The sequence below is a fragment of the Furipterus horrens genome, unplaced genomic scaffold, assembly GCF_987537825.1.
Source record: "Furipterus horrens unplaced genomic scaffold, mFurHor1.1.pri manual_scaffold_6, whole genome shotgun sequence".
Taxonomy (NCBI): domain Eukaryota; kingdom Metazoa; phylum Chordata; class Mammalia; order Chiroptera; family Furipteridae; genus Furipterus; species Furipterus horrens.
In genome coordinates, this window is record NW_028327176.1 from 69,692,468 (window position 1) to 69,717,706 (window position 25,239).

At 36.0% G+C, this 25,239-nt stretch overlaps 1 protein-coding gene across 2 annotated transcripts in view; it reads left to right on the forward strand.

The window, feature by feature from the left end:
* ZC3H8 (zinc finger CCCH-type containing 8) overlaps positions 1–21,137 on the forward strand; it is a 40,207-nt gene extending 19,070 nt beyond the window's left edge. For both annotated transcript variants that reach the window (XM_090281733.1, XM_090281734.1), the window contains 5 exons: positions 1,322–1,441; positions 2,238–2,349; positions 3,308–3,417; positions 4,297–4,344; positions 20,553–21,137. In XM_090281733.1, the coding sequence (XP_090137859.1) occupies positions 1,322–1,441; positions 2,238–2,349; positions 3,308–3,417; positions 4,297–4,323 (369 nt within the window). In that variant the 3' untranslated portion in view covers positions 4,324–4,344; positions 20,553–21,137. The remainder of the gene's footprint in view (positions 1–1,321; positions 1,442–2,237; positions 2,350–3,307; positions 3,418–4,296; positions 4,345–20,552) is intronic.
* The last annotated feature ends 4,102 nt before the right edge of the window (positions 21,138–25,239 follow it).

Below are 25,239 nucleotides of genomic sequence, written 5' to 3' on the forward strand. Positions count from 1 at the left end.
CTGTCAGTGTCTGTGGAAAAACAGATGAAGTAGCAGGGAGAAGATCAATAATCATGAGCACATTTGAAAGGCCACAAAGTCTTACAAAGATGCTACTGTTACAGTCCCTGGTCTGCTGGTTCTTGACTTCCTCTGTAAATTAAAAATATATGGAATTGAGCATTGGCCTTACCAGCCACCCCCTGCCCTGCTTGTAGTTTGTTTTTGCTTGTAGAAGTTCTTCCTCCTTGGTCTGCACATGTAATCAGGGTGGGATAATAAGTGACTCCTCTGGACTCTTCTAAGGGCTTCTAAAATGTGTGGCAACCATTTTTATTAGGTTTGGCCACAGGGGACAAGTGGTAAAATACTAGAAATACCAAATATTATAGATTGAAACATACTTATGTAAAATCTTGCTCTGCCCTCATATTTTACAAATGAGAAATCTAAGGCCCTAGGGTTCAGGTGACTGCCCATGGTCACACAGGGCCAGACCAGCACTGGGACTTTGTGTCTTAACTCCCCATCAGTATTCCCTTTCATTTGGTTTACATTGATTTAAAAGGTTATTCAGTCAAAGCTGATAGCTCTTCTACATGAGCAACAAATTCTAAACATATATGTTACAATTTAATAACCAAATAAAACCAGATTTAAACTAACATATTTATAAGACATTTGGTAGTGCTAAGTGGAAATTTGACATTATTGTGAAGCAAACATATAAATGTACAGCAGGCTTCTCTGCACATACTGTATTCCTCAAACTATTCAGAAACTTGGTGTGCAGAAGCTAGAAGCTGTATTACAAGTTAACACACTAACAGTGGTTTATACTTCTAAAGAGCTAAATGTATTATTTTTGTACCTTTATCACCATCTTTGATGGTATAGTTCTAGTTAGGTTTATTTGATCTGATTAGTGTACTCAGCTCATACCCAGAGAGCGTTTAATTGAAACATTCTACTGCTTTCAGTTCACCTTATGATTTCCAGCTTGGTCTCCATCATTCTAAAGAGCCTCGTTCTTACACTTCACTTTTTAATCACAAGTAGTAACACTTCTATTTTTAAGTGTTTTTACTCATTTAAAAAAAGGCAAAGTACAATAAGATATTCTAATTGTATAAATACTAATGTTCAATGATGGAATGCTGTTGAAACTTACAAAGCAGTCATTTTTCAACTGGTATACAAAAGCCCAAATCTATACGTGGAGGTCAGTTTAGAAGAGTCACCTCTTAATGTTTTCTAGATGGTTTAAAATAATTTTGTGCCATGGAATAAAATATTTAATTTTCTGTTTCTCACATTTAGTTTTTTGTTTTTGTTTTCAAAGGATGATAAACCTAAAGAGAAGCAGCACATGCGAATGAGTCAGGGATTCATCAACCAACACACAGTGAAATGCAAGGGAAAACAAGTTTGTAAATATTTCCTTGAAAGGAAATGCATTAAGGTATAAAAATAATGTGTAAACAAAAATATACTAAAATGTAAGGTGTAGCAAAATGTACTAAAACCAACTCCTATTTCCATTTAACACTCTAAAAGCATACCTGTTAACTTCTAGAAAAGGTTCACATAGAAAATTTTACTACTCTTTTATGTTTAAGAAAGATAATTTTTAAAAAAATGTTTTGTATTACTCAGGAACTGTTGGGTAAAGTAAGTACAATTTTAGTCTTTTTTTTTTTTTTTTAAAGAATTTGACCTAAGGGTGAGAATTTGAAAAGGCTACTGCTCTTGAAGGAAGGTGCCTCATAGCTTAGCATATGGCATATATTAGGACTGATAATCCAATAATTTATTTCCGTTTGCATTGTTATTTGTTTTTATATTTTTTCTTATAGCTTAAAGGAAAATTGACATTCATTGCTGGTATAAATTGGAATATTCTTAAAACCTTCAATGCAATTAGAAGTGTCAATAGCTAAGCTAAAAAATGTAATAGCAAATAGGAGAAAGGTACTCCTGTTACTCTCTTGGAAGGAAAGTTAAGGATTATTGGTTGATAAACATTTTAGAGTTATATCAGAGAATACTCTTGTTACTTTCAAAATGTTTAGGACTTAAAATTTTAAGTAGATGAATGTGATATACTCATAAGATAACTCATTAAGAATATGGTCTATACAGCTTCTAAAACTTTGAGTTTTTTCCTGGAGTTATTTGCTTATCTAAAGTTTAGTAGGAATTGTAATGACTTAATTGTGCGATATAATGGCTTTTCCTTGTTCCTTCTTTTGACTCAGGGAGATGAGTGTAAATTTGATCATGATGCAGAGATAGAGAAGAAAAAGGAAATGTGTAAGTTTTATGTACAAGGATATTGTACCAGAGGTGAAAACTGTCTGTATTTGCATAATATCCTTTATCACAAGGTATTATAACTTTACTCTTCATAAATATTTACATGAACATTTTAAATATGTATAATTTTGAGTGAAACCAGTGTTTTAGCTATGGCAAAATTATATTATCTAAACCCAAATCAGTATAGAAATGATTAAATTATACACAGATTTTTCTTTTTCCCCCTTGTAAGAAAAGAGGGATTCCTTAGAAATTCTCTCAGAAGTATAACAGGTTCATGAGACCTGTTCAGGTTCCAGAAAGACTGTCAGAGTTTCTGCATTGACATTCACTCACTGAATCTATATTCATATAAGCTCCTTCATAAGAAGAGACAGGGACTGAATAATTTGGGAATGCTCGTTTTCTGTATTCTGTACTCTGTAAATGTGAGCTATCCCTTAATTTGAAGACTAACCCTCACTTCAGTGCTCATACAGACATGTTATAAAAACGTGGAATATGAATATTTTAGGGTAATAGCAGCTTTGGTCATTTGCATTCATTCAGTACAAGAAATCTCAAATTCTAACTTGAGAATCTTTTCCTAGGAAGCAATGTTGACATTGTATAAATTGATCCTATTACATGAGGATCCAGATTTGTTAAGACATATCATTGTCATTGACTTTAATTCCTCTGCCTCAAAAGAATGTTTTAAAAATAATCACACCTCTCAAGGTGTTTATATACATCTCTTTCTTATATCAATGAAGCCTATCTCTAGTCTATTATAAGAACGGATATGAAGTCAGAAAGTGTCCTGTGATAGCCAATAAACTTGATTTATATAATCATCCTGAAATTAGGTTTTTTCCTGTAACCCAATTCATAATTTATTGTCTTAAATGAGGAATTTTAAATTCTACTAGTCAGAAAGGCCTTTAAGTAGGAAAAATAAAGTCATTAAATGAATAACAATTTATTTTAGTTGGATTAAGATTGTTTTCTTCCTTAACATTTGGGATACATGAATATCCTTGCAAGTTTTACCATACAGGTGCTAAATGTTATCAGGGAGAGTACTGCAAGTTTTCCCATGCTCCTCTGACTGCTGAGACACAGGAGCTGTTGGCTAAAGTAAGTACAATTTTAGTCATCCTTTTTTTAAGGAATCTGAACTAAGGGTGAGAATTGGAAAAGCTACTGTTCTTGGAAGAAAGTGCCCCATAGCTTAGCACATGACGTATATTAGGACTGATAATCTAAGATTTTACTTCAGTTTAGAATATCATTTATTTTTATGTTTTTCCTCATAATTGAAAGGGAAATTTACATCCATTGCTGGTGTAAATTGGAATATTCTTAAAACCTTTAATGCAGTTGGATGTGTTAATAGCTAAGCTAAGAAAAGAAAACAGCAAATAGGAGAAAGGTACTCCTGTTCCTCTCTTGGAAGGAAAGTTAAGGATCATTGGTTGATAAACATTTTAGAGTTACATCACAGAATACTCTAGCTACTTCAAAATAAAATGCTTTCTTCAAGTGTTCTTTCAATCTATGAGAAAGGATAACTGAAAAATAATAGTCATTTATATTCTCTCATTTTCCATATGTTATTTGGAGCAAGTATCTCCAAAATTAACTTGAAATATAAGTTAAAATAAAAGAATCTTTTAAACCTAAGCCATACCATCTTATGACAGTTTTTTTTGTTGTTGTTTGTTTGTTTTTTGAGCATACACAAATGTTAGAAAATCAAAGGTGTTTATTTCTGGATGTTTTTAGGTTGTAAAATATGATGGGTTGGTTACTTTAGAATTAGAAGTTGTAACAAACATTTGGTTGGTTATTAGTATGAAATATATATGGAAAAATGACAAAATCTTTTTCAGTTCTCTTTCAGTTGATAATAAATGATTACTAGGATGAATATTTTTGGGTTCATGAGGAAATTACAGGAGTAGGATGATATACGTGATAATGCATAAAATGATTATATGATTTTTTTTATATTAGGTTTTCAATACTGAAAAGAAGTCATGAAAATAAAACACGTTTAAAAAGGTAAAATTAGAACTTAACACATTTCTTTTTTTCTTAAACATCTCTAGAAGTTGGCATGGAAACAAGGCATTTTCCTTTTTCTCAAATAGAAATCATTTTCTCTCTCCTCCCCCACTGAAAACATTTTAAAATATTTGATGCATATGCATTGATATATATTGTGGGTCTCCATGGACCTGCATCCTTCTCTGAGTTTATCATTATCTTTTATATTTTTATTTTTCTCCTCTGTTCCTTTGTAAATATACCGAAGGCACATGACTCACTAAATAGTATGTTTAGTTGTGCTTGTGTTTGGATTTTATTTAAATAGTATCATACTCTATTAATTGGTAACTTGCTATTTTCACTTAACATTATCCTTCTAAGATTTATGTAGATGCATGCAGCTGTCATTCATTCATTTTTACTCCTACTTCGCATTTCAGTCATTGAATATGTTATAGTTTATTTAGTTACTCTACTACTGATGAACACCAGTTTTTTAAATACTACAAATAATTATGTTCTATTCCCTGATATAAATGTGTGAGTTATCCTGGGTGCATACCAGGGAGTAGACTTGTTGCATCACCTTCATATTTAAGATGATACCAATCTTCTGTAAAGTAATTGTACTCCCACCAGCTGTGTAAAAGAACTGTTAATCCACTTGCCAATCTTTGTTTTATTAAGACTTTATTTTTATTTATTTATTTATTTTTTACCAACTTACCAGGTGTAAAAATGGTGTCTCAAAGCTTTACTTCCATGAAGTTTGGCATCCTTTCTTATGTTTTGAGTTTCACCTTTGTTGAAATGCCTGCTAATGTCTTTCGCTTATGTTTCTATTGGGCTGATTGTCCTTTATAAATTGGATTTATATATTCCTGATGTAATCCTTTGTGAGATATATGTGGCAGGTCTTCCATTTTGTGAGCTCTCTTCATTTTTTTTTTTGAGGTGTCTCAGTGAGCAGAATTACTTACTTTGACAGTCTTCTAAGTTTTACTTTTTTACATTTATATTTTAATCCCTTGGAAATTATATCACTTAACATTTTCCACAATAACGGTTTTTAACAAACAACCACAAACTCTTCGTACCATGTAAAAATAAAAATTTCTTTTTTGTGCATCTATGGATTGACTGGGTTGGCTCAACTTCATACAGCAGGTTGATTGGAATGGTTCTGCCCCACATTTGTCCTCCTGGACCAATGGGCTAGCTGGGCATGTTCTCTTCATAGCAGCTCAAGAGGCCCTTTTTTCATCACATTTACTTAAAAACCATTGGCCAAAGTCAAGGAGTAGGAATTATGTACACTCTACTTTGTGTTCTTTCTCTGGGAGGAACTGCTAGATTACATGAAAAAGGGTGTGGCTGTGGATATAAGGAGAATGGAAGAATCACAACTAATTATTTAATAGTAAAGCTGAATAAAATTTTATGGAATGTATACATTATATTTTACTCATTTATTTGTTGGTCACTTGAGTTGCTTTCATTTTTTAACTATTGTGAATAATGTTATGGACATGGGTATATAAATATGTTTTTGAAACCCCATTTTCAATTCTGAATATATACTCAAAAGTAGAATTGCTAGATTATATGGCAATTCTTTTTTAATTTTTTAAATCTTTATTGTATTTTTTCCATTATTATTTAGTCCCCTTATACACATCCTCCTCCCAGCAATCACCACACTATTGTCCATGTCCATGAATTCTTTTTCCTTTTTGCTCAATTCCTCCACCCTCTAACGCCCCACCCCCACCACTAGCTTTTATCAGCTGTCTGTCTATGATAAGTCTGTCCCCATTTTCCTTGTTAGTTCAGTTTGTTCATTAGATTCCACATATGATTGAAATCGTGGTATTTGTCTTTCTATGACTGGCTTATTTCACTTAGCGTACTGTTCTCCAGGTGCATCCCTACTGTCACAAAGGGTAAACTTTTCTTCTTTTTTACATCCGAGTAGTAAGTAGTGTTCCATTGTGTAAATATCCCATAGTTGTTTATCCACACATCTACTGATGGACACTTGGGCTGCTTTCATATGTTGGTGATTATAAGTAACTCTGCAATGAACATAGGGGTGCTTATGTTCTTCCAAATTAGTGTTTTGGTTTCCTTCACATATATCTCCAGAAGTGGGATTGCTGTGTCAAAAGGCAGATCCATTTTTAATTTTTTGAGATATCTCCATACTGCTTTCCACAGTGGTTGCACCAGTCTGCATTCCCACCAACAGTGCACACAGGACTCCCTTTCTCCACATCCTCACTAGCACTTGTTATTTTTTGATTTATTGATGATAGCCATTCTCACAGGTGTGAGATGGTATCTCATTGTGGTTTTAATTTGCATTTCTCTGATAACTACATTGCATGTCTTTTCATATGTCTGTTGGCCATCTATATGTCCTCATTGGAGAAGTGTCTTTTCAGGTCCTTTGCCCATTTTCTAATTTGGCTGTGCTTTTTGGTGTTGAATTTTGTAAGTGCTTTATAAATTTTGGATATTAACTCCTTATCACATGTAATGGTGAATATGTTCTCCCATACTATAGGTTGTCTTTTTATTTTGTTGATGATTTCCTTTGCTGTGCAAAAACATTTTAGTTTAATGTAATCCCATTCGTTTTATTTTTTTCTTTTGTTTCCTTTGCCTGGGGAAATACATCCGATAAAAAATTGCTACGAGCAATATCCAAGATTTTGCTCCCTATGTTTTCTTCTAGCATTTTTATGGTTTGGGGTCTGACACATTTAACCCTTTCATCATTTTGAATTTATTCTTATGTGTGGTCTAAGAAAGTAGTCTAGTTTCATTTTTCTGCGCGTATCTAATTTTTCCAACACCATTTATTGAATAAACTATCTTTAGCCCAATGTATGTGCTTGCTTCCTCTGTCCAATATTAATTGACAAAGGTGTGGGTTTATTTCTGGACTCACTTCTATTCCATTGATCTTGTGTCTGTTTTATGCCAGTACCATGCTGTTTTGAATACTATGGCCTTATCATATAGTTTGATATTAGGTAGCATGATTCCTCCAACTTTGTTCTTCTTTCTCAGGATCATTGTTGCTATGCAGGGCCTTTTGTGTTTCCATATAAATTTTTGGAATATTTGTTCTAGTTCTGTGAAATATGTCACTGAAATCTTAATAGGAATTGCATTGAATTGATAGATTGCTTTGGGTAGTATGGACATTTTAATACTATTAATTCTTCTTATCCATGAACATAGTATGTCCTTCCACTTATTTGTATCTTCTTCAGTTTCTTTCTTCAGTGTTTTATAACTTTCTGAATACAGGTCTTTTACATCCTTGGTTAGGTTTATTCCTAGGTATTTTATTCTTTTTGAAGCAATTGTGAATAAGATTGTTTTAGTTTTCTTAATTTCCCTTTCTGTTAGTTCCTTATTGGTATGTAAAAATGCAACTTATTTATGTATATTAATTTTGTATCCTGCTACTTTGCTTAATTCATTTATCAGTTCTAGTAGTTTCTTTGTGGAATTTTGGGGGTTCTCTACAATATCATGTCATCTGCAAATAAAGAGAGTTTTACTTCTTCCTTTCCAATTTGGATACCTTTTATTTTTTCTTCTTGTCTGATGTCTGTAGGTAGGACTTCCAGAACTATGATGAATAAAAGAGGTGAAAGCAGACATCCCTGTCTTGTTCCCGATCTGAAGGAGAACGCTTATAGTTTCTGCCTGTTGAGTATGATGCTGACAGTAGGTTTGTCATATATGGCCTTTATTGTGTTTAGGTATGTTTCCTCTATTCCCACTTTACTGAGAGTTTTTACCATAAATGGTGCGGGATTTTATCAAATGTTTTTCCTGCATCTATTGATATAATCATGTGGCTTTTCTCCTTCATTTTGTTTATGTGGTATCACATTTATTGACTTGTGAATGTTGTACCAATCTTGCATTCCTGGAATAAATCCCACTTGATCATCGTATAATATCTTTTTGATGCATTGCTGTATTTGGTTTGCTTATATTTTGTTGAGGATTTTAGCATCTCTGTTCATCAGGGATATTGGCCTGTAATTTTCTTTCTTTGTAGTGTCTTTTATCTGGTTTTGGATTAGGATAATGCTGGCCGCATAAAATAAGTTTAGGAGTCTTCCCTCCTCTTGAATTTTATGAAATAATTTGAGAAGGAGAGGTGTAAGTTCTTCTCAGAATGTTTTGTAAAATTCGCCTGTGAAGCCATCTCGTCCAGGGCTTTGGTTTGTTAGGAGTTTTTTGATTACTGTTTCAATTCACTGGGTGAAATCTATCCGTTCAGATTCTCTGATTCTTTCCTGATTTAGTTTTGGAAGGTTGTATGTTTCTAGGAATTTTTTCCATTTCATCCAGGTTGTCCAGTTTGTTGGCATATAGTTATTCATGATATTTTGTTATAATCATTTTTATTTTTTTGATGTTTGTTGTTATTTCTCCTCTTTCATTTCTGATTTTATTTATTTGGGTCCTTTCTCTTTTTTTTTCTTAATGAGTCTGGTTAAAAGTCTGCCAATCTTTCTTTTCAGAAAATCAGCTCTTGGATTCATTGATCTTTTGTATCCTTTTTTTTATTAACTCTTACTTTGATCATTTCTGTTCTTTATTGTTCCCTTCCTTTTACTCACTTTGGCTTTGTTTGTTTTCCTTTTTCAAATTCTTTTAAGTGTAGATTGTTTACTTCAGCTTTTTCTTGTCTTTTGAGACAGTCCTGTAATGCTATGAATTTCCCACTTAGGATTGCTTTCCCAGTGTCCCATAGATTTTGGGTTGTGTGTCTTTATTTTCACTTGTTTCAAGGTATCTTTTGATTTCTTCCTTGATCTCATTGTTGACCCATTCATTGTTTAATAACATGTTACTTAGCTTCTATGTCTTCACATGTTTTTCAGTGTTCTTGTGGTTGATTTCTAGTTTCATAGCATTGTGGTCAGAGAAGATGCTTAATATGATTTCAGTCTTAAATTTATTGAGACTTGTTTTGTGTCCTAACATGTGGTCTATCCTAGAAAACATTGCATGTGCACTTGAAAAGTATGTATATTCTGCTGCTTTGGGATGAAATGCTCTGAAGACTTCAATTAAATCCATTTGATCTAGTGTGTCATTTAAGGCTGCTGTCTCCTTGTTGATTTTCTATCTGGAAGATCTATCTATTGAAGTCAATGGGGTATTAAAATCCCAGACTAGGACTGTATTTCTGTTGATCCTCCCCTCTTATGTACATCAAGATTGGCTTTACATATTTAGGTGTTCCTGTGTTGGGTGCGTAAATGTTTACTAGGGTTATGTCCTATTGGATTGTTCCCTTTATCATTATATAGTGTCCTTCTTTGTCTCTAACTATAGCCTTGGTTTTAAAGTATTTTGTTGGATATAAGTATTGCTACCCCAGCTTTTTTTCTTGTCATTTGTATGAAATATCTTTTCCATCCGTTTACTTTTAGTCTGTGTGTATCTTTCAATCTGAAGTGAGTCTAGTGGAAGCAGCATATATATGGTCTTGTTTTCTTATCTTTTCAGCTACCCTATGTCTTTTGGTTGTAGCATTTAAGCCATTTATGTTTAAGGTGATTATTGATAGATACATATTCAGTGCTATTTTATTGTTAGACTGTTTTCCTCTGTTTCTTTTTTCTGTTTTTTCCTTCTTCCTCTTAAAGCAAGTCCTTTTTGTTGCAGTACTGGTTTGTTGTTAAGTAACTCCGTTAGCCTTTTCTTATCTGGGAAGCTCCTTATTTCTCCTTCAATTTTAAGTGATAGCCTTGCTGGGTAAAGCAGCCATGCTTGTGGGTCCTTGCTTTTCATCACCTTGAATATTTCACGCCACTCTCTTCTGGTCTAAAATGTTTTGTTGAGTAATTAGAAGACAGTCTATTTGGTGCTCCCTTGTATGTAACTACCTGTTTTTCTCTTGTGGCTTTTAGGATTCTCTCCTTGTCTTTAATCTTGTCATTTTAACTATGATGTGTCTCAGTGTGGGCCTCTTTGGGTCCAACTTGTTTGGAACTCTGAGCTTCCTGAACTTGTGCGTCTTTTTCCTTCACCAGATTAGGGAAATTTTTGGTCATTATTTCTTCAAATAAATTCTCAATCCCTTGCTCACTCTCTTCTTCTGGTATTCCCATGATGCAGATGTTGTGACGCTTCATGTTGTCCACAGTGTTTCTTAACTTCTCCTCATTAAAAAAATGTTTTTTTCTCCTTGCTGCTCAGCCTGGGAGTTTTTTCTACCTTGTCTTCCAAATCACTGATTTGATTCTCTGCTTCATCTGACCTACTGTTTATTCTTTCCAATGTATTATTTATTTCAGATATTGCACTCTTAATTTCTGACAGGTCTTTCTTTTAATGGTTTCTATGTCTTTTTTCATGCTGTTGAGTATCCTTGTAATTATAACTCTAAACTCTATCTGATAAGTTGCTTGCCTCCATTTCATCTAGTTCTTCTGGGGAATTCTTTCATTTGGGATCTGTATCTTTGTCTTCCCATTTTGGCTGCTGCTTGTATTTTCCACCTTAGTTGTTAAACTAATCAAGCTGTTATCAGCAGCCCCGCTTATGCTGCACAGGGTGGGGCAGAGTAGTACCTGTGGGTGGGTGGGCTATTGCTTCTCCTCAGGCTGATGCCACTTGGAAAGGAGTGCTCTGCCTGAGAAAGAGCATTTTTGCACTGTGGGGAATGACTCAGCACAGGGATCCTGGCAGCTGTTCCTTCAGTTCTCTCCCCAGAGCCACCAACCCCACACTCCTCAAGTGTCTCTTGTCCACTCTGTCCTCCTCCTGTTGGAGCTCAGGTTAAGTGGCTGCAAATAAAATTTTGTGCATTGGCCCTTTTAGAGGCTCTCTGTGTCTCCAGCCATCTCTGCCCGGCAAATAGAAGGCCTGCGGCTTTGCAAAGCTGTATGTTATCTGGGATCCTTTCTAGCTCTGGTTCTGTAGGCTGGGGAGCCCAGCTTGGGGTTTAGACTACACACTTCTCAGGGGGAACCCTACAGCCACTGAAATATCTTCCAGAACTTCAGCTGCTACACATAGGAGCCCAGCCAGCCCTTTTGCCTTTTTCACACTCCCTACCAGTCTCATTGTGGTGAAGTGCTTTCTTCTCTCTGTCCTTGGTTATAAGGTGTCTCTCCAGCTAGTGTTCAGTTGTTTATTCAGGATGATTTCTCTACAGTTTATCTGTAATTACAGATTGGTCCTGCGAGAATGTTGGTGTAGCTTCCACTTACTCCTCCACTATCTTGGATCTCTCCTCTAATTTTTTGAGGAATCACCATACTGTTTTTGGCAGTGGCAATACCAATGTACATGCCCACCAACAGTGCATGGCCTCACCAACACTGTGTGTGTGTGAGGTGGTATCTCCTAGTTTTGATTTGTATTTCCTTAATTATTAGTCATGTTGAACATCTTTTCATGTACCTATTGGTGATTTTAATATCTTCTTTGAGGAAATGTCTATTGCCCATTTTTGAATTGGGATTTTTTTGTGTGTTTTAAGTCTTAGGAGTTTTCTATATATTCTGGATATTAATCTCATAGGATGTCACTTGCAAGTATTTTCTCCAATTCTGTGGGTTGCCTTTTTACTCTGTTGATAGTGTCCTTTGGTGCACAAGATTTTTAAATATTTATGAAGTCCAATATGTTTATTTTTACTTTCTGTACCTTTGGTGTCATATTCAAGAAATCACTCTCAAATCCAGTGTTATGAAGCTTTTATCCTATGTTTTGTGTTTTGTTTCCTTCTGGAAATGTTTTTTCTCGTACCGTTTATTTCTTATCCCTTACTCCTCCTCCCTGCAGTCACCAACCACACTGTTGTTCATGTCTGTGAGCACTTTTTCTTTATTGCTCTATCCCTTCACTCCCTAACCACCACTCCCCATTAGCCTATGTTTTCTTATAAGAGTTACATAGCTCTAGCTCTTATGTTGAGATCTTTGATGCATTTTGTGTTAATTTTGTATATAGTGTGAGGTAAGGGTCCAACTTCATTCCTTTGAATGTGGATATCCAGTTTTCCCAGCACCATTTGTTGAAAAGACTGTCCTTTCCCCATTAAATGATCTTGGCTCCTTGTTGAAAATCATTTGACTAAATATGTGAGTGTTTTATTTCTGGACTTTGTATTACATTCCATTGGTCTTTGTTCTTTTTCAACTTTGTTGTGGCTAATTGGGGCCGCTTGAGATTTCATATGAATTTTAGGGTAGGTTTCTTTCTGAAAAAAAAAAAAAAAAAAAAGTCATTGTTATTTTGATAGGGACTACATTGAATCTGTAGGTCATTTTGTGTAGTATTGACATCTTAACAGTATTAAATCTTTTAATTCATAAACAAGGGATGTCTTTCCATTTATTTCTGTCCTCTTTAATTTCCTTCAGCATTGTTCTGTAGTTTTCTTTCTTTTTTTATTGTTTTTCTATTACAGTTGTCCCACTCTTTACCCCACTGCTTCCCCCCACCCTGCCCATCCCTTCTCCCACAGTCAGTCCCCATCCCGTTGTCCACGTCATTTATACATGTTCTGTGACTAGACCCTTCCTCTTCTTAGACCCCTTCTCTCCATCCACCCTCGCCCATTGTCACTGTTAGTCTGCTCCTTGTTTACATGTCTCTGGTTCAAATTTGCTCATTTGTGTTGTTCATTAGTTTCCTATATTAGATGATGTCATGTGGTATTTGTCTTTCATTGCCTGGCTTATTTCGCTAAGCATAATTCTCTAGTTCCATCTATGTTGTTGGAAATGATAGGAGTTCCTTCTTTCTTCCTGCTACATAGTACTCCATTGTGTAAATGTACCAGAGTTTTTTGATCCATTCATCTACAGATGGGCACTTAGGTTGTTTCCAGCACTCAGCTATTGTGAATAGTGCTATGAAACATAGGGGTGCATAGATTCTTTTGAATTGGTGTTTCAGGATACTTCGGGTATAAACCTAGCAATGGAATTGCGGATAAAAAGGCAACTCCATTTTTAGTTTTTCGAGGAAATACCATACTGTTTTCTGTAGTGGCTACACCAGTCTGCATTCTCGTCAACAGTGCACAAGGGTTCCCTTTTCTCCACATCCTCTCCAGCACTTGTTGTTTGTTGATTTGTTGGTGATGACCATTCTGACCGGCGTGAAGTGGTATCTCATTGTGGTTTTTATTTGCATCTCTCTGATGGCTAGTGATGTTGAGCATTCTTTCATATGCCTATGACCCTCTGTATGTCCTCTTTGGAGAAGTGTTTGTTCAGGTCCTTTGCCCATTTTTTAATTGGGTTGTCTGTCTTCTTGGTGTTGAGTCGTATAAGTTCTTTATATATTTTGGAAATCAATCCCTTGTCTGAGGTATTATCGGCAAATATGTTTTCCCATATGACTGGTTCCCTTTTCATCTTGCTGATGTTTTCTTTTGCTGAGCAGAAGCTTTTTAGTTTGATGTAGTCCCATTTGTTTATTCTTTCCTTTATTTCCCTTGCCTTACAAGATATATTGGTGAAAATATTGCTACGTGGGATATCTGAAATTTTCCTGCCTGCTTTCCTCTAGGACTTTTATGGTGTCACAGCTTACATTTAAGTCTTTGATCCATCTTGAGTTTATTCTGGTGTATGGTGCAAATTGTTGGTCTAGTTTCATTTTTTTGCATGTCGCTGTCCAGTTCTCCCAACACCATTTGTTGAAGAGGCTCTTTTCACTCCATTTTATGTTCCTCCCCCTTTTGTCAAATATTAGTTGACCATATAGACCTGGGTTTATTTCTGGGCGCTCTGTTCTGTTCCATTGATCTATATGTCTGTTCTTATTCCAGTACCAGACCATTTTGAATAAAGTGGCCCTGTAGTATAGTTTTATATCAGGTATTGTGATTCCTCCTACTGTGGTCTTCCTCAAGATTGCTGTGGCTATTTGGGGTCGTTTTTGGTTCCATATAAATTTTTGAAGTATTTGTTCTAGGTCTTTGAAATATGTCACTGGTATTTTAATAGAGATTGCATTAGATCTATAAATTGCTTTGGGTAGTATGGACATTTTAATGGTGTTTATTCTTCCCATCCACGAACATGGTATATGCTTCCATTTATTTGCATCTTCCTTAATTTCTTTCTTCATTGTTATGTAGTTTTCTGAGTAGAGGTCTTTTACCTTTTTAGTTAAGTTTATTCTTAGGTACCATATTTTTCCTGTCGCTATAGTGAATGGGATGTTTTTTCTAGTTTCTGTCTCTTATATTTTATTATTAATGTACAGAACCGCCTTCGATTTCTGAATATTGACTTTGTACCCTGCTATTTTGCCAAATTCACTTATTAGGCTGAATATTTTTTTCATGGAGTCTACAGGGTTTTCTGTGTACACTATCATGTCATCTGCAAATAATGACACTTTTACTTCCTCTTTTCCAATTTGGATGCCTTTTATTTTCTTTTTCTTATCTGATTGCTATGGCTAGAACTTCCAAGACTATGTTGAATAGGAGTGGAGAGAGTGGACATCCTAGTCTTATTCCTGGTGTTAGGGGGAATGCTTTCAGTTGTTGCCCATTAAGTATGATGTTGGCTTCAGGTTTCTCATATATGGCCTTTATTATGTTGAGATATGCTCCCTCTCTTCCCATTTTGCTGAGTGTTTTCACCATAAATGGATGTTGTACTTTATTAAATGCTCTTTCAGTATCTATTGATACGATCATGTTATTTTTGTCTTTCATTTTGTTTATGTGTGGTGTATTACATTTATTGATTTGCAAATATTATGCCATCTTTGAATCCCTGGGATGAATCCCACTTGATCATGGTGTATGATCTTTTTAATGTGTTGCTGGATCCTGTTTGCCAATATTTTGTAGAGGATTTTAGCATCTATGTTCATCAGCAATATTGGCCTGTAGTTTTCTTTCTTTGTTTTGTCTTAACCTGGTATTGGAATTAGGGTAATACTGGCTTCATTGAAAGAGTTTGGGAGTCTTTTGTCTTCTTGGATTTTTTGGAATAGTTTGAGAAGGATAGGAACTAGTTCTTTCCAAAATGTTTTGTAAAACTCACCTGTGAAGCCATCTGGTCCAGGGCTTTTGTGTGCCAGGAGTTTTTTGATTACTGCTTCAATTTCACTAGTTGTTATCAGTCTGTTCAGGCTTTCCGCTTCTTCTTGATTCAGTTTTTGAAGATTATATATTTCCAGAAACTTGTCCATTTAATCTAGGTTATCGGATTTCTTGTGATACAGTTGTTCGTAGTAGTTTCTTAGAATCCTTTTTATTTTTGTGGTACTGGTTGTGATTTCTCCTCTTTTGTTTCTGATTTTGTTTATTTGGGTCCTCTTTTTTTCTTGATCAGCCTGGTTAAAGGCTTGTCAATTTTGTTTATCTTTTCAAAGAACCAGCTCCTGTTTTATTAATCTTTTGAATTGTTTGCTTAATCTCTATGTGATTTAATTGTGCTCTGATCTGGATGATTTCATTCCTTCTACTAGCTCTGGGTTTTGTTGTTGTTCCTCTAGTTCTTATATATGTTGCGTTAGATTTTTTATTTGAGATTCTTTTATCCTTTTTAGGTAGGCCTGTATTGCTATGAACTTTCCTCTCAGGACTGCTTTCACTGTATACCATAGGTTTTGGGTTGTGATGTGTTCATTATTATTTGTTTCCAGAAACTTTCTGATTTTTTTCCGTGATATCATTGTTAACCCATTCATTATTGAATAGCATGTTATTTAGTCTCCATGAGTTAGAATGTTTTTGAGTTTTTTTTCTTGAGGTTTATTTCCAGTTTCAAGGCATTGTGATCTGAGAAGATGCTTGATATAATTTCAATTTTCTTGAATTTTTTGAGGCTTATTTTGTGTCCTACCCTGTGCTCTTATCTTTGAAAATGTTCCATGTGCATTTGGAAAGAATGTATATTTTGCTTCTTTGGGGTGAAAGGTTCTGTATATATCAATTAAGTCCATTTGATCTAGAGTGTTGTTCAGTGCCACAATATCCTTGGTGTTCTTTGCTTGGAAGATCTGTCCATTGTTGACAATGGGGTGTTAAAGGCTCCCACTATGAGTATGTTACTGTCGATATCCTTCTTGTAGTGCTCCAAGATTTTCCTTATATATCTGGGTGCTCCTATGTTGGGTGCATATATGTTTACAAGGATTATATCTTCTTGATGGATTTTTCCCTTAAGTATTATGAAATATCCTTCTTTGTCTCTTTTTATGGCCTTTGCTGTGAAATCTATTTTGTCTGATTTAAGTATTGCTACCCCAGCTTTTTTTCCATCCCTTCACTTTCAGTCTGTGTAGATCTTTTCTCTCAGGTGGGTCTCTTGTAAACAGTATATTTGTGGGTCATGCTTTCTAATCCATTCAGCTACCCTATGTCTTTTGATAAGTATGTTTAATCCATTTCCATTTAAGGTTATTATTCATAGGTACTTATTCATTGTCATTTTTCCCCTTTGTACCTGTGTTCCTCTCTGTTTCTCTTTGTTTCCTCATCTTCTTACAACAGGCCCTTTAGCATCTCTTGCAGTGCTGGTTTGGTGGAGATGTATTCTTTTAGCCTTCTTTTGTCTGGAAAACTCCTTATTTCACCTTCTATTTTGAATGAGAGCCTTGCTGGGTAGAGTAGTCTTGGTTGTAGGCCTTTGTTTTTCATTGCTTGGAATATTTTTTGCCATTCCTTTCTGGCTTGTAGTGTTTCTGTTGAGAAATCTGATGATAGCCTTATTGGAGCTCCCTTTTATGTTGTTAGCCGTTTCTCTCTTGCTGCCTTTAGGATTCTCTCTTTGTCTCTGAGTTTTGCCATTTTAATTATGATGTGTCTTGGAGTGGGCATGTTTGAGTTCATCTTCATTGGGACCCTCTGTGCTTCCTGGACTTGCGTGACTTTTTCTCTCATCAAGTTTAGGGACGTTTTCTATCATTACTTTTTTAGAAAAGTTTTATATCCCTTGCTTCTCTTCTTCTCATTCTAGTATTCCTGTGGTAGGGATATTATTACGTTTCATGTTGTCCTGCAGCTCTCTTAAAACCTCTTCATTCTTTTTCGGTCTTTTTTCATTTTGTTGCACTGTCTGGGAGTTTTTTTCTATGTTGTCCTCCAGCTCACTGATCCAATCTTCTGCTTCCTCTAGCCTGCTTTTAATTCCATCTACTGTGTTCTTCAATTCAGAAATTGTATTCTTCATTTCCTTCTGGCTCTTATTGATAGCTTCTGTGTCCTTTTTAATGCTGTTGTAATTCTCAGTAAGTTTCTTGTAGTTTCCTGGAGTCCTCTGTAATTTTCTTTGAGCTCGCTGACCTCATTGAGCTTCCCTATAATCCATATTTTGAATTCCGTGTCTGGTAGTTTGTTTTCCTCTGTTTCATTTAGCACTCTTTCTGGGGATTCCTCCTTTCCTTCGATGGGGGGTTGTTTGTCTCCTCATTTTTTTGTGACTCTTGTTTGTTTCTGCATCTTATATTGATCTACACTTCCTGGATCTGCCCTTGGTGGCATTGGTTCGTGTCCCAGTCTGGGCCTGTTGGAGACTACCAGAGATCTACTGCCTTTGTCTGTCTTCTTTAGTTGTTAGTCTATTCAATCTGTGATCGGCCATCAGGCTTAAGCACAGAGGGTGGGGCAGATTAATTCCTGTGGTCGGAGCTATTGCTTCCCCTCAAGATGATGCCACTTGGAGGGGAGTGGTCTGCCTGTAGTATGGGAAGTGAGTCAGCATTGGGACCCGGTAGACTGCTCCCTCAGTTCTCTCCTCAAAGCCACCGCCCCAAAATCTCCTTAATTGTCTCTAGTCCTCTCTGCACCCCCTCTGCCTGAGCTCAGGGTAGGTGGGTGCCAATATATTTTCGTATGTGATCCCTTTAAGAGCTCTTTGTCTCCAGTTATTTCTTTCAGGCCAGCAAAAAAAATAATGCTGTTGATTTTCACTTTTTAAAGCTGGATGCTATCTTACCTTCTGCTCTGTTGCTGTAGTCTAGGGAGCACAGCTGGGGTTTAGACCCCGCCCTTCTCCGGGGGAACCCCAGGCTGCTGAGCTGTTTCTCAGTCCTTCTGCTGCCTGTGGGAGCCCAGCCAACCCTTCTGTGTCTCCACACTTCCTACCGGTCACATTGTGATGAAGCGGCCTTTTCTGTCTCTTTGTGGTTATAAGGCTTCTCTCTAGCTACTGTTCAGTTGGATATTCCAGATGATTTCTCCACAGTTAAGTTGTAATTCCAGATTAGTCCTGGGAGGAGATTAGTGTAGCTTCCACTTACGCTTCCACCATCTTGGATCTCAGAGTTTTCATTATATAGCCTTTCTCTTTCTTGGCTAAGTTAATTCTGAAGTATGTGAATTCTTTTACAATATAGTAAATGGAATTATTTTCTTAATTTCCTTTTCAGGTTGTTCATTGTTAGTGTGTAGAAATGTAACAGATTTTTGTTTGTTCACTGTGTATTCTACTACTTCGCTAAATTTGTTTAAGTTTTTTTGTGGAATCTTTAAGTCTCCTACGTATGAGGTAATCGATGGATGTTTTTTAACATTATATAATATACTTAATAAGAAAGTCAGCATCATACTTAATGGACAAACAGTAGAGGCATTTCCACTAGAAGAGTCCAGTGGGACTAAGTTTCTCAAAGCTGAAGGGAGTTCTCCTCTGAAAACATCTGCATCAGGCACCAATTTCATTTAAGAATTCCTTAAAGAATCAGTAAAAATTATTCATGCTATTAAACCTCAATTCTTGAGTGCCCATCTTTCAGTATTACGTCTAGCAAAATAGGAAGATGTATCAAGTATTTCTACACATTTAAGTGGCATTCTAAGGAAGAGCACTTGTGAATCTCAGTTAAAGCTGAATTAGCTGCCTTTTTTTTTTTTTAAATAAATACTCTTTACTTAAAAGAACAACTGTGGGGCCAACTGTTTTTTTTCAGATGTGCAGGGTTGACAGGCAGTTTTCCACAAGTGAATGGAGTGGCTCTGTCACTTCAAGGAAAACAACTGAAAATATTTGTTTTCAATTATAAAATTCTGGCTTTTGAGCATAAGGACAATTTTGGAACATTTTATTTGCCTTTGTGAGCTTGGAAGCTTTCCTGTGTGTAACAATTTTTTTTTTTTTTTTTGGTGAGGTTGGTTGGTGATGTTAAAGAATGTTGTTTTTAAAATACTGTATAATAGAACATTTGAAATACCTGCATAAATTATTAAGCTAACATTTTCCAAATAAACAATGCATGACATTACAATAGTATGCATGGGTAAAACATTCACCCAGTGTGCAATATGGACTCATGGATTTTCATATAACACAGAAAGTTTCTTGCTGTGGTTTCAGATTCTGCATTGCAACTGGAAATTTGTTTGCATTTGCTGTTTTTTTGGGTTTTTTTTACAGAAACCTTTATTTTTTTGTTAATTTCTAGTACTTTTATTTATTATTTTAAATTAAATTTATTGGGGTGACATTGGTTCATAAATTATATAGGTTTCAGGTATATAATTCTGTAATACCTTATCAGTATATTGCATTGCGCGTTTACCACCTCTTCTATCACCATATATTTGACCCGTGCACTTGCTTTTAATATTCATTTGCCCATCACATTATTTTTAACTTTTCTGATTAAGTTTTAGGTTGATTTCTTATATGGAGCATATAGTTGGGTTCTGCTTATGAGCCAAACCAAAAATTCCTTTCTTATTTTGATAAGTGAATTAATCCATTCATATTTATTTAAATGACTAAACATTTGTGTTAGTTTCTGTCATTTTATATTATGGTTAATATGTATATTGTATATACCTGTTTTCTCTCCATAATGTTTTTTTCTTTCATGAATAAATATTACTTTCTTCAACTCATTTTTTTATTCTTTTCCACTTTAGTCCACTAACCCTTATTAAGTTACCATTCAAATCTTTCTTATAATACAGTCCTCATTTTTAAAATATATTTTTCTTGTATTATTTCTGAGGTCAGTCAACTCTTGTTTCATTACTTCTAATTTTTTGTTCAGTTGTGCCCTTAGTTTTTGAATTTTAATTCAAGTTGCTTTTTCAGATTCCCAAACAGGTATATTTAATTCAGTTTGGGTTTTTGTGTTACAGTTTTCTTCTGCTGCATGTTTTTCAGGGGAAGGAAACAGGGTGGCTATGTTGCTAATTTTCACCAGCTGAGATTATTTTTTCTGTTTTCTTCTATTGCTTTTTATAGATGAAGAATGCTTATGCATATGTTCAGGACTGTTCAAGACTGGTGATTTGGAGTGATTTACTGGATTCCTCATTTAAAGCACCTTGTATCATTATGGTGACATGCAGCTTCTTTAATTGACAGTGCCCTCGTAGGGACAGAATCTACTGTATTAAGTGCAGGGGTTGTCTTCATCCAGCTGTTCAACTGTTGGAATGGGAGAGGAGGTAGATGGCACAGCTCTTGCTGCTGGGTAAATGTTATGATAGGAAATTGCAGAAGTCTGTTTTGATTCATGTAGTTTTCTCAATAAAATAGGAAGCAGGGTTAGACCAAGTGAGGATGAGTGAAGAGGTGAAAGACTGAAGAGAGAAAACTTGGGTTTCTCTAGGAAGACATGGGGTAACAGAAGGTGGATATACAGTTAGTTTTCATATTGTTAAATACTTGTACAGTATTTTTAATGGTTGCTCACAATTCTATTTTATGACTTAAATTATGGTTCTGTGATATTTTTTTGAACCAGTTTCCTGTCATTGCGCATTTAAGTTGTTTCCAGTTTCTTATTATTAAAAATAAAAGTGGAACAAAGTCTCTTTAACTATATACCATTCCAAAACTTGAAGTTAACTTTTTTTCTGGTTCAGAAATTGTGGTCGTGTTATACACTATATAAAATATAAATTTTAGTGTGATGACATCTGTAACATAATATTGACATACAGAATTTTCCAAGCACAAATAAGGAGATTCTAAATAGGCACTTTTATATAATGGTACTGATTATTATTAGAAAAATACTGTGAAATAGAAACTATCACCATTATATTGTTTTATTGCTGGGGAAAATAATAGCATCACTAACTTGCTGAATAGAGTACATCAAAGTTAGTGACACTTCTTAGCGAGGTCCTACTTGAAAATATAAGTCAAAGTTATTTGGTTGTAACCTAACTCGCTAAAGCAAGAGAGGAAATGAAGACACACACGTACCAGTGAAATACCTTAGATTGTGTTCATCAAGTTAAAAGAGAGACAGTCTTTTAAATGTGCCCTGTGCTGTCATTAGGCTGTGGGTCTCTTATAGCAGGATTATTATAGCACCTTCCAGCTTACCATTATCCATTTTCCATTTTCCACTTTCTTCTCTCTGGTCCACTTTCCTTTCCTTAGAGCAGATTTTCCAGCGTACTGCTTCAACCATACTTCTACTATGTAACACCCTGAATCAGGATCTGCTTGTCTGCCTGCTTTTAAGTTCTTTTCTGTAGTCATGCCATTTCACCCTGCTGAGATTTAGTTCTTGCTGCCCTTGGTTCCTCTCTGCTCCCTTTGGCTTCTTCCTGTGAACTAAATCCCACTGACCCCTCATCTCCAAGCAAGTGTACATGTTATGAAACCATACTGGTCAAAGAATCTAGAGGAGAGGAAATATAAGTAAGAAAGCTGTAATAGAAAAAGCGATTTATGGATTTACACATATGTGTCCAGCATGGTTATCATGGCTGTATTAAATTTATGTCTTGGAAACTTCCAGCCAAAATGGAGGCCTAGACAGACACATGTCTCCCTCTACAACTAAGAAGGAATAGAACTACCTCAAAACTAGAGACAACCAGAAGTTCCAGAAATCGAGCTGCATGGAAGCCCAACAAACAAAGAAATAAAGAAGAAATATTCATCCGGACAGGTAGGAGGGGTGGAGAGGATGCAGTGTGATAGTGGCAGCAACAAGGGCAGCAGCAGGCCGGCAGAAAGCTCAGTGACACGTTTTAAAAAGTAGGAAGGGACACCGGGGGAGTGCTCCCAGCACCTCACCAGACCACACAGCTCACGGTTCCAGCGTCAGGGAAAATAAAGCCTTATTACTTCTGACTGTGCAAACCTTTGGGGGTTGGGAGGGAGGAAGAAACTGCCGGTCTCAGTAGGGTCCGCTTGTTTAAAGGGCCCCCATGGTCTTAGAACATCCGCAGATCCACCCACTCTGGGAACCATGGCCATGGCAACAGCTAGCGAGGCACCAGTCCCATATGGAAATGGGAGAAGTGCCTAGAAAAGGAGCAAGTGCTGAGCAAGCAGCATTGTTCCCTCTCAGTCCCCTCCCCCACATACAGCACCACAACGTGGTGAAATGGGTTGCCTATACTGACGAATACCTAAGTCTCTGCCCCTTACAACATAACAGGCGTGACAGCTCTACTTAAGACATAGAGGGAAACAAATACAGGAGCCTGTCAAGATGAGGAAACAGAGAGGTATGGCCCGAAAGAGGAAGTGGATCAAGGTATCAGTGGGAGAAGTAAGCTACGAGGAGATAGCCATCCTAACAGACGCAGAATTCAAAACACAGGCTTGACAGATATGCTTAAGTACAGCAAACAAATAGGGGAAGAAGTGAAGGCTATGCTAAATGAAACAAAACCAATGGTGAATGGAAGGAAACGGGTTCAAATCAATGCTATGGAATATAAGGAAGAAATAGACAGTCAACCAGTACAGAATGAGAAAACAAGAATTGAAAATAAATGAGAAGCTTAGAAACCTCTGGGACAACTGTAAACATACCAACATCCGAATCATAGGGGTGCCAGAAGGAAAAGAAGATAAGCAAGAAACTGAAAGCTTATGTGAACAAATAATGAAGGAAAACTTCCCAAATTTGACAAAGGTAATAGACATACATGTCCAGGAAGCACAGAGTCCCAAACAAGCTAGACCCAAGGAGGGCCACACCAAGACACATCATAATTAAAATGCCAAAGGTTCAAGATAAAGAGAGAATCTTAAAAGCAGCAAGAGAAAAGCAGAGAGTTACCTACAAAGGAGTTCCTACAAAACTATCAGCTGATTTCTCAAAAGAAACTTTGCAGGCAAGAAGAGATTGGCAAGAAGTATTCAATGTGGTGGAAAGCAAGAACCTACAACCAAGATTACACTATCCAGCTATCATTTAGAATGGAAGGGCAGATGAAGTGCTTCCCAGACAAGGTAAAGCTAAAGGAGTTCATCATCGCCAAGCCATTATTATATGAAATGTTAAGGAAAAGAAAATTAAAACTATGAACATTAAAATGACAACAAACTCACACTGTCAACAATCTAAAAAATAAAAACAAAATCCAACTAAGCAAAAAAAAAAAGAAATTTATATATATATATATATGTCTGATTCTTTTTGGAACCAAAACAAAAAGGGTGAAGAGCTAATCTATTTACCTTTTATTATCAGAAAGATAGGATGCAAAACCTCTCCTAATAATAATTTCATAAGAACAGTTCTTACATAGGTCTTCACTATGGAAATCACTGAATATAATGGACATAATTCTTATTTCTAATATTTTGTGTCATGGGTTTCAAAATATTATGTTTGTGGTCAGTTACTAAAAGCCACATTAAAGTAAAACTCAAATTCTATCAGTTTGTAAGATAAGTATATAGCCTTTTGGTGTTTTGACTGATCCAGGTGTAGAACTTACGGAATTCAGACCCAGAGATGTTGAGTGACTTGTCCCCTGTCTTCGTAGATTTCCCAACTCCCTGCACAGTTGTTTTCTGATAAACATAACCACAGGGGAGGAGGGGTATAGTTACTGATTTCTTCTAAGGTTGCTTGTAGAAGTCACAATACTGTGATTTGGTGATCTTGCCTAAACACCGGGATTTGTACTGCCAGTTAGAAGCACCAACACCACATTGGGGGTTTAGTGAGTTCAGAGCACTTTCTGGACAAATGCTAGGATCATATACAGTAATCCCTCTCTTTATCGTGGCCTCACTGTATCGCGGGATCTTTTAAAATATATTTAATTATCGCGGATTTTTTGCTATATCGTGGGATTTTGCGGTACTGTATACGTATGTTGTTAAAGTTACGTGGGTTTAAGAGTGTAGAATATGTTTAAGAACATAAGTAGTGTTTATAAAAGTGTGAAAAAGGTTAATAAGGGACTGGGAATGGTTTATAAGTGTGGGAAGGATTTATAAAGCCCTAAAATATATATAAATACTAAAATAAATGCAAGGTTCCTACTTCGTGGATTTTCACCTATTGCGGGGGAGTCTAGAACATAATACCTGTGATAAGTGAGGGAATACTGTATATAAAATCTTAATACCTATCACAGTTCTATCACAGGGATTATGATAGTAAAATCAGTTGTTACTATTTACCAATGAGGAAACTATGTCTATGAGAAGGTCTCCTAGCTCATGTTCTTAGGCGTGTACCAGCGCGTATCTGTGCTCCCTAACAACAGTTGTGCTGAGGTGTCCTTCCCTCTTCCATGGCATTGTCTGTGCTTTGTGGATGGCGGGCCTTAGCCCCAACCCTTAGTATTGTGTCAACAAGGGTGTAGAGTTGTGGTTCTCCACCCTGTCACATTGGGATCACCTAGGAAGCCTTGTAAAAGATACTGATGTCTGGGGCCCACTCCCAGAAATTCTGATTTGGGGGCAGGGCTGGAATGTTGACATGAGATTTTTGGTAGCTTCCAGGTGATTCTGAAGCACTGCCAAGGTTGAAAACCACTGATCTCAACAAATATTGGGAGTGCCACTCTTGCCAGCAGTTGGTTTAAGCTTAAAATAGGAGTACATATCCTCTGGTACTCTTCTGGAAAAGTGATCATCTCTAAAGATACACAGGAAGAGGCTAGACATTGCCATGTCTGAATATGATGCCCAGAACGGATGCAGCTGTCTGATG